Below are 16,842 nucleotides of genomic sequence, written 5' to 3' on the forward strand. Positions count from 1 at the left end.
GAATTGTGGTAAGCAGCAAAAAGGAAGACCGATCAGCACGCTAATGAACTAGGGTGTGTTGGTACAACTGTTATCAAGGATCAGCAACTGTTTAAATAAGACAGGCTGTGCTTATTAAGGACATATGCCGCCAACAAATTACAGTGTGCTTAGTTCAAACTTTTTTGCCTTTTGGAGGAGTCCGAGGCCAGCCTATATTTAATTGTGCTAAGTCTTTTAGTTGACTCTTAAATTAGGAAGTGATTCATCTACACAACTTAGGCATTAGAGATTCTCAAAATATTAAAGCTGAAGTGGATTTCAGATCTCTAAGCCAATCTCCACATGTTACACCAGAGAAAAGTGAGGTCTCGGGAACACGAGAGACACACGTGCGATCACAAAAGGTAGGGCCCATTCTGGGACTTAGTCTCATTAACTTACTCTTTTTCTTACTATAAGAAATCAGCCTTTAGCTTTGTCCAATACACATACTAGCAACTTAACATTGGGTAATAATACATACTGGCACTGGAAAAGCTCTGAAGGGCTGGGTCAAGGACTGAAAGCAACAACTGCGCAGGGCTGTGTGGGAAGGTCTGAGGACATTCAAGAAGGGAATGAAGAGCACAGAGTAAGGCTGTTAGGGACCCAACAATCTGTAACTCCAGTAGTGAAACTGGAGTCTATTAAGGAACCAAACAGAATGATTCCCCACATCCAGGCCATAGGATGGTGATCAGCACACAGCAGGTTACTTAGCACTTCTTTGTTGCATAATCAGATGATGGAGCAGGACTGAATGAATGAATGCAGGAAAGGCAGTGAGCTTCAGAGGCCAAGGGGAAGAGGGACCGCCCAGTGAGAGGAGAGAGGGAGGAGTTACCAAAGCTGTCCTCAATCTTAGCAGAAGGATAAGACTTGCTCCTTTCTCCTTCCGGAAGACTGGAGGGAGTGAGGCTGTGGCCCTCCTGCTTCTGCCTCACGTTCCCCTTCTGAGGTAATGTGCCAATTCCCAGGACACTGCTTCTGTTTCTGGCCACTCTGTTCTCAGGACGGCACACGCAGAAGGGGAAGGCATGAGGGGAGTCCCTCTCCAAGGGCAACAGACATTTCAAACCCATAATATTACCTTATTTTAAGATGAGACTCTGCTTATGTGCTCTCCGTGGAGGCTACAGACCATACAGACACCAGTGGAAAAACATTCTGGGAGGACCCTGAGATCAAGAAGAAAGTCTGATTCTACGATAGCAGAGACAAACCTAACCTAATGAAGAATGAGGGAAAGCTGGGATTTCCTGGCCCATTTTGCAGTCACTGAAATACTCTGTCCTCTGTGGTCCTGAGCCTGGTGCGCACTGACCTGCCAGGTCTGCTACAGCTGGGCTTTGCATGTGGGGTCCGTGTGAAGCACGCCGGGGGCACAGACAGGATAGCGAGCAGTAGCTCACTCTATTTTCTCAACAGTAGGAGGTCAGTGTTAGATGATCTCATTCCTTTCAACATCTATGTCTAATAGTTTTTTTTTCTTAAGATTTTATTTATTTATTTGACAAAGAAAGAGAGATCACAAGCAGGCAGAGAGGCAGGCAGAGAGAGAGGGGGAAGCATGCTTGCTGCTGAGCAGAGAACCCGATGCAGGGCTCGATCCCAGGACCCTGGGATCACGACCTGAGCCGAAGGCAGAGGTTTTAACCCACTGAGCCTCCCAGGCGCCCTCGTCTAATAGTTTTTACTTTTGTGTGCAGGATGTGGCCACTGGAACACAATATGCACTCCTCATCAACATTTTTCAAGGATAAATGGAGAAGCTGTAATAAAATACTGCATCGACGCCTAAGGAAGACCTTTCTAGGTTTTTAGGATACAAGCAACCTCCCATTCAAGAGGAGTACCAACACATTGGGAGATAACAACAAAGTGCTGGCTAGTGTCTTCTCTAATGACATCTAGCAGACTAGTGGCAAAATGGCACCATGTACGTCAGGGGCTTGCGTGGAACAATGGGTTCCATGCCATGTTCATATGACAGACACATACAGGCCAAGGAGAAGATGAAATGTCTATGATGTGACCTTCATTTGACATTTGATTAAAACCAAGTTGGCACATAATTTTTTTTCCCTCAAACCAGGGGAATAGGTCAGTAAAAAGAGCAATCAGAGAAATGCTCTTCCTCAACTCACAGAGTGATTAGCAAGCCTTCTTAAAAACATTTTTAGCTCAGTTTCTATTCCCTAAAAAGAAATGCCACCTAAAAGAAATGTGTTAAGCACCCTCTAAATGTTTCTCATTAAGTTGCCAACACTGGTCCTCACCCCTCAAGGCTGGCTTAGAGCGCTCAGCCTCACTCTGCTCTGTACACCATCCGAGGGATAAACAAAATGCTAGCTGCTATTTGAAAGAAAGGGGACTACATCTGTAAGAGTTTGTATGTTAATATTTGAGAATATTCATTGAGAACTCACAGGAAAAAAAACAGCCTAGAAAACAGTGTTCTGCAATGAAATTACAGGAATGGTGGTGAAGAAACCAAACTGAAAGGTTTTCCCAATAAAGGGGCAGGTTAGTTCTCCTAGTAGAAGTCATCTTAGCTAAGGGGCTGATGCTTCTAAAAAGGCTGGCTTTTGGTGCAGAGTGAAACACACCACTGTGACTGGATTTAGCATGCGAAGAACTCCTTAGAATGGTTCTCATGCTGCCTAGCTCTGAGCATCCTGATTCTTTTTTTTCAGTCTTTAATTATGCTGTAGAACACCTAAGTTTTTATGTAAAAGTGAGCCTGAGGAGACAGGCTGAGCAGAGCCCTACAACTGCCCACTCACCTCCCATGATTTTGGACTGGCAGTTAATGAACTCCGGCTTCCTGTCCGTGAGGTACCTCTGGCAGGTGTGGTGGAGGATCTGGAAGAAGGTGCACTTTTCAGAGGCTGTGCTGGCTACCCACTGGTCAAATGCATTTTCAAACAACAAGTCAAACTCTGCAGAATCCTGGAAAAGACAGTGAGATAATACTGATCTCAATCCATAAAAACCGCTGCCTTCAGCTCACTCCTGACAAAAGACTCGTAAAGGCAAAAACACCTTTCAAAACTTGGCTCTTAATCACAAGGCTCATCTTTATTTGCACCTAGATGTGTGGAAAGAAGGTCCATCTTCCTTTCCTCTGTTTATCAAGCAAACCCCCAAATCTTAAGAGTATTTAAAGATGTCCCCAGGCTAGTATCACAGAAGCCCCCGCCGCGTACCACACATGCATCTGGAAGAATAGACTACATGCTGCCTTCTCAATGACCTGCAAAAGGATTCCTTCAGGTTCTCAGCCCTATCAATTGATCTTGCTCCTACCCCTCGGTAAGGAAAAGATTCTCCCTTATTATTTTAGTATATAGTTACAATTTACATTTTATTTTTCTTCATTACTAAGGTTTTGTATAGTGAGTGTGTGTGAGCAAAAGGCAAAGTACTTAAATAAATAATTCTACCTTAAAGTGTTTTTCATGTTAAATCCAAATACCTAATTTGTAAGGTGCCATCTATTTGTTTGTTTGTTTTGGTGAAAAAAAAAACCCTAATTACTGGTGTTATTAGGAGATAAATGAAGCTTTGATGAACATGGTTTTTCATATTAATAACCATGGACGTGGCATCTGAACTCTGCCCTTTGCACTTGGCTGATAAGCATACAGCAGAGAACATTTATTTCTTCAGTATGCGTCCCCTTACGTTTCTGCATCAAACATGATGAAAAGATTTGTAGTGTCCCATGAGGACACAGAAATCCTAAAGTCTTAGCCACATCTCCGAAACAGAGAAACAGCTTTGTTAGAGATGACTCAGACAACCACCACCACTGCCAAGGCCAGCGAGAGAGTCACTGTGTGAGGAGAATACTTTTGCTCAAAATGGGGCATTCACTCACCCGATTAGGATCAATGCCATTAACCTGGCGAAGCTGCTCGAGCATCCACTGGGACCTCCGCACGAACGACGTGGAGCCTTCAAACTGTTTGACCTTGGTGATGGATGCCTGGGTGGGTTTCTTGTTTGTCACTGCCAAGAAAAGATCACTCACATTAGGGGGCATGCAGATCGGTTTTCTCATTACACCTACATGTACACACACACACACACACACACACACACACGTGTATCTTTGATGAGGGGTGAACACAAAAGAAATAGTTATATTCTCCACTCTCACGCAGTTACAATATAATTATAATTGAGGAGGCTGCTTCATTTATGTCGTCATTCATTCAGACTAAACACAAGTGAACCGAGGAACACCAAGCACTTTTAAAGGAGGCCCACAAGGGCATGATGATCAGCTGCAGGGAAAGCAACACACCGGGTTGGTGAGCATCGGGTAGAGGTACTGGGGAAAGCTGTATTTGAAAGGAAGCAGAGGTTACTGGCTGCCCTTGGAAATTGCAATGCGTTATTTCGAAGGGGATAGTCCAGTGTAAATGTATCAGGCTTCACTGGTAAGATACGGAGTAACGCTTCACTTAAAAATGATGATTTGGCTTTAAACTGTGGTCCACTTTCAATCTAGTGTGCATCTGTTTCTGATTATATTTGGCATTCCCACACCGCACCCCTCCCAAACTTCTGAGGGCCCCACACCTGCAGGTCCGAGACAGCTCCTTCTCCCAGCCTTAATCAGTTCTTCCTTTGCTGAGGATGGACACTGTCGCCTCTCAGACAGAGGCCAAGCGTCAGCCACTAGGAGAGAGTCACTCTGGATGTTTCTCTACGTCTGCTTACTTTGTGACTTAGAGCCTCCAGAGCGGGGTGATAATTAAGGGTTTTCAAAGGGCTTTCCTGAAACCTCCTGAGGCCTGGCTGTAGGAGTTATAAAACTTCACAGAAATGATGCTACCAGGCGAATTAGAAAAAGTGGAAAGTACTACTTGTAATGAATGTGATCCCAATAAACTTGTGCGTCGGCAGCACATTCTTTGTTTCCAGTAACCCCGCAGGTCCTACATTTCCAGATGACTATGTGATGTTCAACAGATGGCAAAAAGAATCTTTGAGGGATGAAGGACAGAAAGCATCTACTCCAGCATGGTTGCTGGTAAGAAGATTCTCCCTCACACACAGGAGAATTTAGGGCAGTTTCAGGTCATTAGAGCAGGAACGCAGGGACCGAGAGCAGAATGAGATGTGGGTGCCTTGCCTTTGCCTCCGCTGAGAGCCCTGTGCTTCCAAGACTAAAGAACTCTTTTTATGACACTTTTTCCCCTTTGCTCCAAACCAGAATTTAGCAAACATTTAAAACATAATTTTAAATAATACTTAGGTTTATTACTCATTATGTCAGCTATATTTGGCTAAAAGCTTTTGAACATTTCATACCAATTGTGTTTACTTTCATGGTTAAAAAGTCATCATCCCCGTAACACCCGCGATCAGTGGAAATTTTATACTCTCCTATTCACAGGCAGCCTGTCTGGCTCATGGCTCCGTGTGTAAGTCTGTTAAGTCCTCTGAGGAATAACCATTCTCCGAACTAAATTCAGGCAACAATATCAGTCTGCCCAGGGCTCTGTCTAACCATTTAACTTAATGCATTTATTTCAGGTGTCTCTTATGAGATCTAATAGGTTTCTCTGACACCCATGCCCTGCTCTTCTGTTTTCATGGTAGAGGAAACAACATACCTGGAATACAGGCAGGTCCTAAAATGTGCTGAAAAGATTACAGAATTCTTTTCAATAACAGGAAAACATGGGTTCCTGTATTAGACACACACCCCTAAACACACAAAGAGGATTTCCTCCTTTGTTTATGTAAATTACATGACACTGAGGCATCCTGGGAAACATGAAGGCTTTCCTTTTAGCTTTAAAGTCGTTATGAACGCCTATTTTTACTTCTGGTCCACTTATTTCCAAGTGGTTCACAGCATTATAAAAACTCGAACACAATGCAGGATCACTGTAATTACTGGCATGTTTAAGATTGACATTTTAGCAAAGCAAGTTCCCTGGAAGTCTGTCACTGAAACGAGAAGGGAACCTCACCCACATGCAAATGCCCCACAGAACTGCTAACAAGAACCGCGCCACAGAGCGCTCAGTGGTCATTTTCCGCGAGGCACTTACAGCTCAGACATACCCGACTCGTTCTTTCTGCTCGCTTATTCTTTGCCCAGTTCTTGGAATCTCGGTAGTGTTCCTGGGCACCGAGCCCGGTTTGGTTTAATTTTTGTTTATTGTTATTATCTCCAACATCCCAGTTTCTATTTTGAAGCAGGTGCCTTAAAATTATATTATTATATACACATTATATAGAGTTAAATAAAGACTTTCCCCTTCTTGAAATCAAAACAACCGCAGAAAACACACCATTGCCAGACTTTCTGAGTTCTGTGCTTGAAGGAGCCCTGTTTTATCCCCTTTCTTGTTTTGGTGCTTCTGGGGTCCAAAGATGATAAAAAAAATATATATGTCACTCAAATTCTGGATGTTCAGTGAAAATCAGGAATCTTTCTTCTCCCTCCAAAAGCCAGCTGATTGAGAGCATACCCTGCATCGGTAATACTGGAGTGCTCTCTGTCCAACTCCGTCAGTATAAGACTCTGTAGTCACTATTTTGAATAACTTTAAAGGGCAGATAACCAGGGCATTTCTGTCATGCCTTTAATGTTCACGATGCCAAGGAATACATACAGGCATTTAAAGGAGGCAGGGTAAGCATGGTACTCCCAGCTAAGACCACTCAGAACCAGCCTGGTTCCCTGGGTCTCCTCTCCAACCGCACACCAGAATCATCTGAGAGTTTTTACAACAAATACACCAAACCGCATGAGTCAGAATCTCTGGAGGTGTGGCCTGGTATCCACATTTTCATCTTCCCTAGGTGATTCTAGAACACAGGGACTGCTGAAATCATTGCTAGTGTATTAACTTATTTCAAAAATATTTACAGGACATTTATTAGATGGGAAACATGAAAGTCAGTTTTGTGGGCAATTCAAAGACTGAATAAGATATGGTTCTAAGTCAAGAACTTGGGTGGTGGGGGTGGGGTTATTCAGAATGATCCAGAACAGTGCTCATGCATGGCAGGAGTCATCTGAGTGAGATGTTGGGGAAGGAGAGGGCTTTGAGGACCAGGGCAGAGTTGGGGGAAGTCAGGCAGGCTTCATGGAGCAGCCACATTCTAGCAAACAGACCATGCGCCCTTGCCCAGACTTCTATGATATCTCCCACACTGGAATTCCTGAGCAGTCCAGCCATTCAAAGTTAAATACCGAAGACTGAACCATCTTTTATTTATTTTTTTTACATTTTTTATTTTTTAAATTTCTTTTCAGTGTACCAGAATCCATTGTTTTTGCACCACACCCAGTGCTCCATGAACCATCTTTTAAAACCTTCTTAATGGCATCCCAATGCTTAGAATAAAACCCAAGGCCCTTACCATGACCTGCAAAGCCCTAGATGATCTGGCTCTTGAGTACCTCCCCGTTCCCATCCCATTCCATTGTCCCTTCTGTCTACCAGGCTCCTGCCATCTTTTGCTCCAGGAAATAGCAACCCCCTTCTACCCTTCGCAAATGCTGTTCCCTTTATGTAAATACTCCTTCCTTTGTTTTTTCTTTTTCTTTTTTTTTTTTTTTTATGATTGTCTCTTATCCACCATTCAGATTTCAGTTTGCATGTCAAAATTCCATAGAAAAAACCTGGGTGATCGTTTTTCTGCAGAAACTTCCCTCACCATGTTATTTCTTTCACTAAACTTTGCTCCTTGCAAAACAGGTTCATTTCAAACCTGGATAAAATACTCAAAATTTGCTTCTCTGGAATATTTGAAAAGAATAAAACCCAAACTGCTATCATGACTATTGAGTCCTAAAACATGTAAGAGGTAGATAAATCCCCACATGGATCTCGCAAGTTCCCTCCTACCAGTTTGTGAGGTAGGATCCTAGAAATTGACATAATAACAAGTGACATTTTCCCCAGCAATTAAAGGTTTTTTTTAAAAAAGATTTATTTTACAGAAAGAGAGAGTGGGAATGTGCACAAATGTGCGAGTGGGGGGAGGGACAAAAGGAGAGAGAGAGAGTCCCAAGCAGACTCCCCACTGAGCACAGAGTCCATCATGGAGCTTGGTCTAGATCATGACCTAAGCTGAAATCAATAGTGTGATGTTTAACCAACCCAGCCTTTTAGGTGCCCTCTGGCAATTAAATTTCTTGAAAACCTTTTAAAAATACAGTTTCTGATTTTTTTCTCTCGTACTTGACCACAGATCTGTGACAGAGGCAGAATTACTGCTATCATCACTGTACTTACAGACAAGCAAACTGAGGCATGGAAAGCACAGACTTGCCAAAGTAATACTGTTCATAAATGAGAAAGCTGCAACTTGCAAAACGAACTTAGGGTTCACTGCTCTTTTCACTGTAGCATTTTGCTGAAATGTCAAATGCCACGTTTTATTGCATGTGGGAAGCTCATTAAATAAGGGCTAACTGAATTTTTTGTTCTAATAATGATACTGCTGTTGTGATTTTGACAATATCATGAACTGTTATTCCCTTAGTATTTCCCTTTAAATAAACTTGGTTTTTCACTGAAGTTAAAGAGGAACAGAGCATATTAAAGCCATAAATAGATACATGGCTCTGCCTACATTAAAAAGGAAATAATTTCAAATTAGAGAGCTGTCAGCGGAAAGTCTGGCATATGAGGTCCACTTGAAGGTTAAGTGGTGATAAGCAAGTGTGGACAGGTGCTAACGCCAGTCACAATACAGTTCCCTAGATATAATTATACAATTTACCTGGGAATGGCTTCTCTAAGAGCACTGTGTCATAGGCATTGAGACTCACCGAGTAAGGCATGTCTTGGAGCGATCCTGTCTAATACCGCTTTTTCATTTATCGCGTTACCCACTGTTTTCTGTTGGTATCAGAGGAAAACAGTAGCATGGGGCCAACCAAACCCAGGTCCTTTTGCTACCAACTCTGATTTAAAAAAAAAAAAAAAAGTGTGGTTCTCATGGGGGCACGCCTCCTCATTAGCCTTCCTGTAGACTTCGATTATCCCTCAGCTCTAGTTAAGAAGCAGTGATAGGAATTACCATGTCTAGAATATCATTACCATCATTATTCAGGTGGTAAAGTATCTTTCCCTCATGAACTAATGACATAAAAAAGGTCTTTTGGAGAAAAAAAGAGGGACCTCCATGAAAGACTGTTCAAATACGAATAAGAACACTTAGCTCCAGTCAAAGGGTAGAGACCACCAGCCTTGCTTCTGGCCAATCAGAAAATTCTATTTAACTGGAAACCAACAAGCCAGACAACAGCAAAGCACTTTCTTAGATCCAACCTGGTCTTATGGTAAGTCCGGAACTGGTGGAGGAAAGGACAAATCCTGATAAGGAAAGAAAGACAGAAATTCAAGTTGCTTGCATATTATGCAAACCAGCAGAAGGTACCTGGTCTGCCAGTGATTAACAGGCTGATCTTCCATTTCAAGGTCTAATGGTTGAAAGACTTTTTAAGGAGTTACAGTTTTCCCCGGCAATCTCATTATTCACACAGCATCACTTGTCAGTCTTTCCAAACAGGAAAGTCAATTTTGCTTAAGATACAAAATACCTAGTTTCAGTCTTAAAATATTATTTTAAAAGAAACAAAGAATCATCATATAAACAAAATTATTCCTCATCACCAATATCCCCTACCATTTCATTTTTCCTAGGTATTTTCGTATATTCACTAACATTCGCACACACATTTCTTCTTTCTTATATTTTTTAATTTTTAAAAATTTTAAAATTTTTTAAAATTAATATATAATGTATTATTAGCCCCAGGGGTATAGATCTGTGAATCGCCAGGTTTACACTTCACAGCACCGTTGCACATACCTTCCCCAATGCGTACACACATTTCTTATTAAATTAAATTCCAACTGAATCATCTCCCATTTTTATGTGATCATTGCTATTTTTAAAAAAAGGGTGCTGAAGAACAAATCGTATCTACAATATAGCTTGATATTGAGGGTAGGTAGTTAAAATGCAGAGCTTACCACAACTTGATACCTAAAATATCTTAAAACTTCATCATATTCTTACCATGACCTTATGGTTAGGTCAAAGTTGGTGTTTCGTGGTATGCTTTAGCTCTCTGCTCTGCTGGGGTCCAAGGGCCAGACATGTGGATTTCAACAAAACTGTGGTGAGAAACAATTTGAAGCAAGGAATAAAAGTGATATCTACACAGAATTTTATCAGGGCGGCTCTTTGTCAGAGGTGGCTGACATAAAGGTAAAAAAGACAGAGAGAGAGAGAGGGAGAAATCCTCTGAAATGTGGTTCCAGAAGTAAAAGCAAAATTGAGCACACCTCCTGGATGCCGACGTGTTAAAGAACTGGGCTCACAGACCAACGTGAGAAATGATTACCTGGAGCTGGTTTCCTTAATGCTCTTCCAAAACTCTAATATATGATAGTTCTAGGTAGATTTCACAGTACCTACGGAGAAATGAGTATCAGGTCTGAGGCTGCATCCACAGTATTATCTGGTGAGACAGCGGAATGTTTACAAAGCTGAGAAGCAAGAATATAGAGATCGTTCCCTCAAATATCAGAACAAGGGAACGCCATCATTGCTATAGTTAGTGGGAAATGGAGCATGGCGTGCTCTACACAGGGTTGATCATTGACTTCCCAGAGTGTGTTCCCATTCAGGACATGGTAAATGTTCAGACTCCACAGGCTCCAACCAGACCAATTCATGAAATGGCCAAGCTGGTCTTTGGGGCCCGATTCCTCTTCTCCTTATCTAAGGTCCGGAGGGCTCTCTGGCCATATTCCTGACAGGACCCAAACAGGCCTGAAAGGGTATTCTTGAATCTGCCTGCTTCTAGGAAGGCATTTTTCATCCAAATAAACAATCATCACAGAAAAAACCAGTTACATTCAGTCTTGAGCACCAAGCCCTGGGGAAAATGGTAAGATGGCCTTTAACAGTCCCTGCTCTACTAACCCTAAAGGGGAAGACAGGGGATAATCAGTGCGCAAGGGCTGTGAGGTTTGTTCTTAAAGGCAGACTCCCTTAGTCTACAGTAGGGAAAATCACAAAGAAAGTTTCCACACGACGATTCCTTATTTGGTATCATCAATTCCAGGGCCTGTACCTTATATCACATTCTCCCCTCCAAACTGGAGAAGGAAAAGGAGGACCAAGAGATCAAAAGCCCATGAAATTTTTCCAGAGGGATATTGAAAAAGGGACTATTTGTATGTGAAACTTCTTCATAGAAATTTGGAGAAATCCTTCAGGAGAAGGAGGGGAAAAAGAACATCCCCGCATCAAGCATTCCTTAAGAAGGCTGCTTAAAAGCCCAAGTATGAAGGTAGAGCACTATATGGAGAGTATTAACAGCTTACACATCAATAGCACCAGCGAGCAACCCCCCCCACCAACTGCACCAACTTTGCAGAAAGTTCTACCAGGTTTCCAATGTTTGCAAATTACCAACAAGGAAACAGCATTACTTTTGGAACATGCAGCTTCAATGTCACATATCAATATGACATCTAATTGGTATTTCTAAAATGTAATCCTTTCTAATTTTAAGCTCCTTTGCCTGGTTCTTTCTTTCTTTTTTTAAATTGTAAAACACGTAGTTTTTATTTTTTATTATATTTTATTTTTTTACAGGCTATTCTACTTTTCAAGTCAATAACTATGAGGGGTTCAGGTGCACCATGGGTGGTCTTGGGCTGTTATAGCTTTAGCTGGGAACCAGAAAGCTTAATCACCAGAGGGTTTGTGCTCCCCACGGCAAGACCAACAGTGTCCTCATCACGTTCCATGCTGTCTTGTGTGTTATACATCGACATACAAAGCGCTGGTTTATGTATGCACGTACACACGAAGGAGAGAACAAACGAACAGCTCCTCAATGGAAGGAAGAATAGCTCCTAAGCCCACCGGAAATCAAGGATCAAACAAAAGTTTATTTCAGGTTCAAGTGTTCAGTTTCACGGTCAAACCACAGTTGTAAGGGATTTGAACTATCTTCTTCATAGAAAAGAAGAGTATCCTGAGAACTAGGGAGAGTGGAGAAAATGGCAAAAACCAAGAACGCAGAGAATGTCAGGACACTAGAAGGAGATAAATTTTGGGTTAGAACTTCTTAGGAAATCTCTTTTCCTGCAATCCTTATTCTAGCAGCATCTCTTGTAAGCAATTCTGTCTGCTTCAGCCTCCCTGAAAACACAATTTTGGGCTTGAGATTCAGCAATCTGAGATTTCCCATTGTGCATGATTTTTTAGCTTCCTGAGACTTTTCTCCACGGACTTGAGGAGAAAATCAATTTGCATGCATTTTGGGTAAAGGGTAAACATACAATGAATTATAAACCCTGGCTGGCGATAGCTACTGCAACTTCACACCTTATACAGAGAGGGTGTAACACATCTGATAGATGTGGTGTAACTGCCAAGAGTGAACAGGCCCAAGCTAAGGACACCGAGGCTTCAAGCGGTGAGAGCCATGGTGGCTACTGAGGAGATTAAATCCAGTCCCAAACCCTGTAACATGCAGCACAATAACCGAAGGGGTTAACTGTAATCATAGAGTCTTATTCTGTCCTTACTTCCTCAGATCTGGAAACAGATGTAAACATCATTTTTGATCTATTCTTAGGGGAGATTTACAAACAGAGGATCTGAAGACAAAGGCATCAAAGCAGCAGTACCTGACTCAAGAACGAATTAAATTACTCCGCAAGAAGCTCAAGGGCTGGGGATAAAAACTTGAAGAAGAGATTTTTTTTAAATATTATGCTTTCCTTGCTGTTTTCCATTCTATCCAGGCCAAGGAGCGACTCTCTGCAGAGAAATGTCATGCTTGGTAGAAATTCACTATTTTGTCGGGAAGGGTGGCTAAAGAGCCAGAGCCTTCCTGAGCTCAAATAGCCCTAACAGTGAGAAGAGAGTGAGTCATTTCTGCAGCCTCTGCTTCCTTGTCCCTCATGTGGGGGAAGGAGGCCTGGTGCGGCGCCCCCTGACACTACGCGCCTACTGGTGAGCGTATAATCTATGCGTAGTCAGTCTAAGAGAACCACAGGAGGGTGTTAAGAGGATGGGGATTGCCTTCGATGTGAGAAGAAGACTACTCCCTCCAAAAGGAGAATTTTTCCTGCCTTGGAGGCAGAGCAGCAGAGAATTCTTTAATGGACTGCGTAGTAAACATATAATATCACTAGGTCTCTGGAAAAATCAAAGCTGTTATTACTTAGAAAACACAGGCTGTCAGATATAATTATGACTATCAGTCAAGCAAAGACAGACCTTACCTGTCTGTTCTCTCTGGTTTCCTTCTTCTTCGCCTCCACCACTACTTAAATCTTTCAGTAACACATGTTAGGTGAGGGTGTACATCACTGACTGAACATCTAAAAAAAGTCAATGATGTCACTAAGAACATGACACCTTCACTCATTACTGTGTTAAATGGAGGAATAAAATCTAGGGACGTGTTCTGGGTAGAATGAATGTCATTTACATGAGTGAAAAGGATCTATAATTAAAATTAACTGAATTTATTTTGGTAAACTCTAGGCAGTATCTCCTAATGCTTAATATGTGATATTCTATGGCCCAGGAATTCTACTCCTGTGTCTACACAGCAGAAATGAGTGGTGCTGTGTCCACCCTTCTGCCTGAAGCAACCCCAAATGGACAAACTATGTGGAACAATAAAGGAAAGGGACCCTTGAGAGACAGGAAATGAATGAGGCGAGTCCTATGATCACCCAAGTTTATTTGCTGCTTTGAGAGTTTCTTCCAGGCTGTGGTGCAAGGAGGAGCCTAGGCAGAGACTGGTGTGTGAGCTGAAGAGACAGAGCAGAGAGCCTGGGGAGACCCAGGGGTCATTATCCTCACATCAGAGTCATGAAGAAGAGAAAACTACATGCAGAAAGAATGCTGGAGATCGACAGATATTCACTCGTGAATAGCTAGCTGCATGTTTCTCACCACAGGTGTGTGAGGAAATTACCGGAGGCCAAAGAAAGAACCACTCAAAACGAATAGAGGAAAGAGCACCCCAAGCTCAAATAGGCTTTGGGAAGAGTTTCCATCAGGCAGACTAGAAAACTGATCTCAAAGAGCAAAAATAGAGGGAGGACAAGATGGCGGGGAAGTAGGAGGAGGCGCCATGTCAACCTGTACCCTAAAGTGAGCTGATTATCTACCTAAGAACTCCGATCACCCATGAAATCAGCCCAAGATTAGAATTATACACGTCTGGGGGGCGCCTGGGTAGCTCAGTGAGTTAAAGCCTCTGCCTTCAGCTCAGGTCATGATCCCAGGGTCCTGGGATCGAGCCCCGCGTGGGGCTTTCTGCTCAGCAGGGAGCCTGCTTCCTCCTCTGTCTCTGCCTGCCTCTCTGCCTACTTGGGATCTCTGTCTGTCAAATAAATAAATAAAATCTTTAAAAAAAAAAAAAGAAAAAATAATTATACACATTTGGACCTTTACGGGGGCAGAAGACACCAGTGGGCAGGTAAAGCGGGGTGGGAACGTCGGACTGATATCGGAAGATAAACAAAAGGGGGAGGGAGCCACCAGAAGCGACCCATTAAAAAGCAAAAATAACCCTGAGGAGAAAAAGAGAATAAAGCTGTGGAAAACTTTTATTACCTATTCACAAGACTTGTTGTTTGACTAAACAAGGCACTGTAGCACTGGTATCAAGACGGGCACACAGGTCAGTGGAACGGTCCAGAAAAAGACCTGTATATATATGGGAAATTGGTATTCAAAGAAAGTGCAAAGGCAAGGCACTGGGGATAGGGTAGTTTTTTCAGCAGATGATACTGGAACAACTGGACATCTGCCTGCTAAAAAATGGAACTTCGGCTCCTACTTTGTACCATATACAAAAATTACGTTAAAATGGATCAGAGACCTACATGTGAAAGCCTAAAACTATGATAACTTTTAGAAAAAAACACAGAGGAAAATCTTTGTGACCTTGGGCGAGGCAAGGCTTCTTAGATTTGGCACTAAAAGCATAATTCACAAAAGAAGAAATTAGGTAGTACCAAAATAAAACTTCTGCCCTTCAGGAGGATGAAGGGACAATGCACAAACTGGGAGAAAAAATTTGCAAATCTCTGATAAAGGACTTCTGTTTTTATAACTTTATACTTTAAAAACTCTTAAAACTCAATAAAAAGAAAAAAGAAAACAGCCTACTTTAAAAAAAATGTGTAGAAGATTTGAACAAATACTTCATAACGAAGATGTGCATGGGGAAAAAAAGCACAGGAAAAGATGTTCAACATGATTAGTCATTGGGGAAATGGGACCCTGAAACCATTAGGAGGTTCTGAGATACGCCTTTTAGAATGGCTAAAATGGAAAAGTCTGGCCCCACCATGTGTTTGCTCATGCACAGACAGTCACAGCAGCTTTATCTGTAATAGGCAAAAACTGGAAACAACCTAAAGGTCCATCTCAACACAATTATGCCAAGTGAAGCACAGACCAGAAAAAAGTAAACACGCTATTTATGCTTCCATTTGTATAACATTTTAGGAGATGCAAACTCATGTCTAGGATAGAAAGCAAATGCATGGTTACACACAGACACGGAGTACGAGAATGCTGGGGGCCAGAGAGAGATTTACAAAGGGGTATGAGGGACCTTTTGGGGATGATAGGTTTGTCTTTTCGACTGTGGTAATTTCATGGAGATATATATCTCCATGAAAAAAAAATATATATGTACGTATGTAAAAACTCACCAACTGTACCATTCAGATATGTAGTTTCCTGCATGTTAATTATACCTCAAGAAAATAAAGCTGTTAAAAATGTCACAAACTGATTTATGGCAGTTGTGGTCAAAATAGAGATTGCCTTTGATGGAGGTAGATAGGACCCTCCTGAAATGTTGGACAAGTTCTATATGTCGATATGGATGATGAGGACATGGGTTTTTATATATATAAAAAACTCACTGAATCATACACTTAAGATTTTTACAACTTACAATATATAAGTTATACCTTAACAAAATGTAATCCGGTAGCAATAATGATGATGACGACAATAGAGTTTAAGAATTGGTACCCATTTGAAGTCACCAGTCATGATAGGCATGTCTTAGCACCTGCCCCAGTAAGTTCATTGCAAGGCTACTGTTGGTAACAGAATCACAGCACCCAGTATATTCTCTACACAGAAAGAATGTGCAAAGTTGGAAGTTATCTTCATCTGTTTTGGCTACTAAAATGGAGTACCACATACAGGAGGGCTTATAAATATCAGATATTCACTTCTCATGGTTCTGGAGGTTGGGGAGTCTAAGATCAAGGTGCCAACAGAGTTAGTGTCTGGTGAGATCCCACTTTCTGCTTCATAGCTGTCTTCTCACCGTGTCCACATGGCAGAAGGGGCAAAGGAGTTTTCTGTTTTTTTGTTTGTTTGTTTGTTTTTGTTTTTTTTAAATAAAAGAGTACTCATTCAGGAGGCTTCCACACTCATTATCTAATCATCTCTCAAAGGCTCTACCTCCTGATACCATCACACTGGCATTTAGGATTTCAACATATAAATTTTGGGCAGTCACATTTAGTCCATAATAGAAATGAATTTATTCACTGCGATTCTGACACTGGCTTTTATAAAAATCTACCTTGGTATTTGAAAAGCATATCCTATTTATAAAATTCTGCCATTGAATTCATGGTCCTCTCCCTGCCTGTCTTTTCTGGAAACCCTCCAGTTATCCCTCCTCTGGGATGACGCTTTCTATCTTCATCTTTTCAGACTTCCATTCTTCCCAAGAACATGCTTAATGTTTTC

The 16,842-nt window shown here is 41.8% G+C and overlaps 1 protein-coding gene across 1 annotated transcript in view; it reads right to left on the reverse strand.

The window, feature by feature from the left end:
- Positions 1-16,842, reverse strand: part of STXBP6 (syntaxin binding protein 6) — a 255,078-nt gene that overhangs the window by 48,460 nt on the left and 189,776 nt on the right. Inside the window, exons 3-4 of the mRNA XM_004755163.3 lie at positions 3,905-4,035; positions 2,808-2,973 (exon numbers count right to left, since the gene is read on the reverse strand). Coding sequence (XP_004755220.1) covers positions 2,808-2,973; positions 3,905-4,035 — 297 coding nt within the window. The remainder of the gene's footprint in view (positions 1-2,807; positions 2,974-3,904; positions 4,036-16,842) is intronic.

This window comes from Mustela putorius, unplaced genomic scaffold (genome assembly GCF_011764305.1).
Source record: "Mustela putorius furo isolate JIRA1106 unplaced genomic scaffold, ASM1176430v1.1 tig00003898_pilon_pilon_pilon, whole genome shotgun sequence".
In the NCBI taxonomy this organism is placed as follows: Eukaryota; Metazoa; Chordata; class Mammalia; order Carnivora; family Mustelidae; genus Mustela; species Mustela putorius.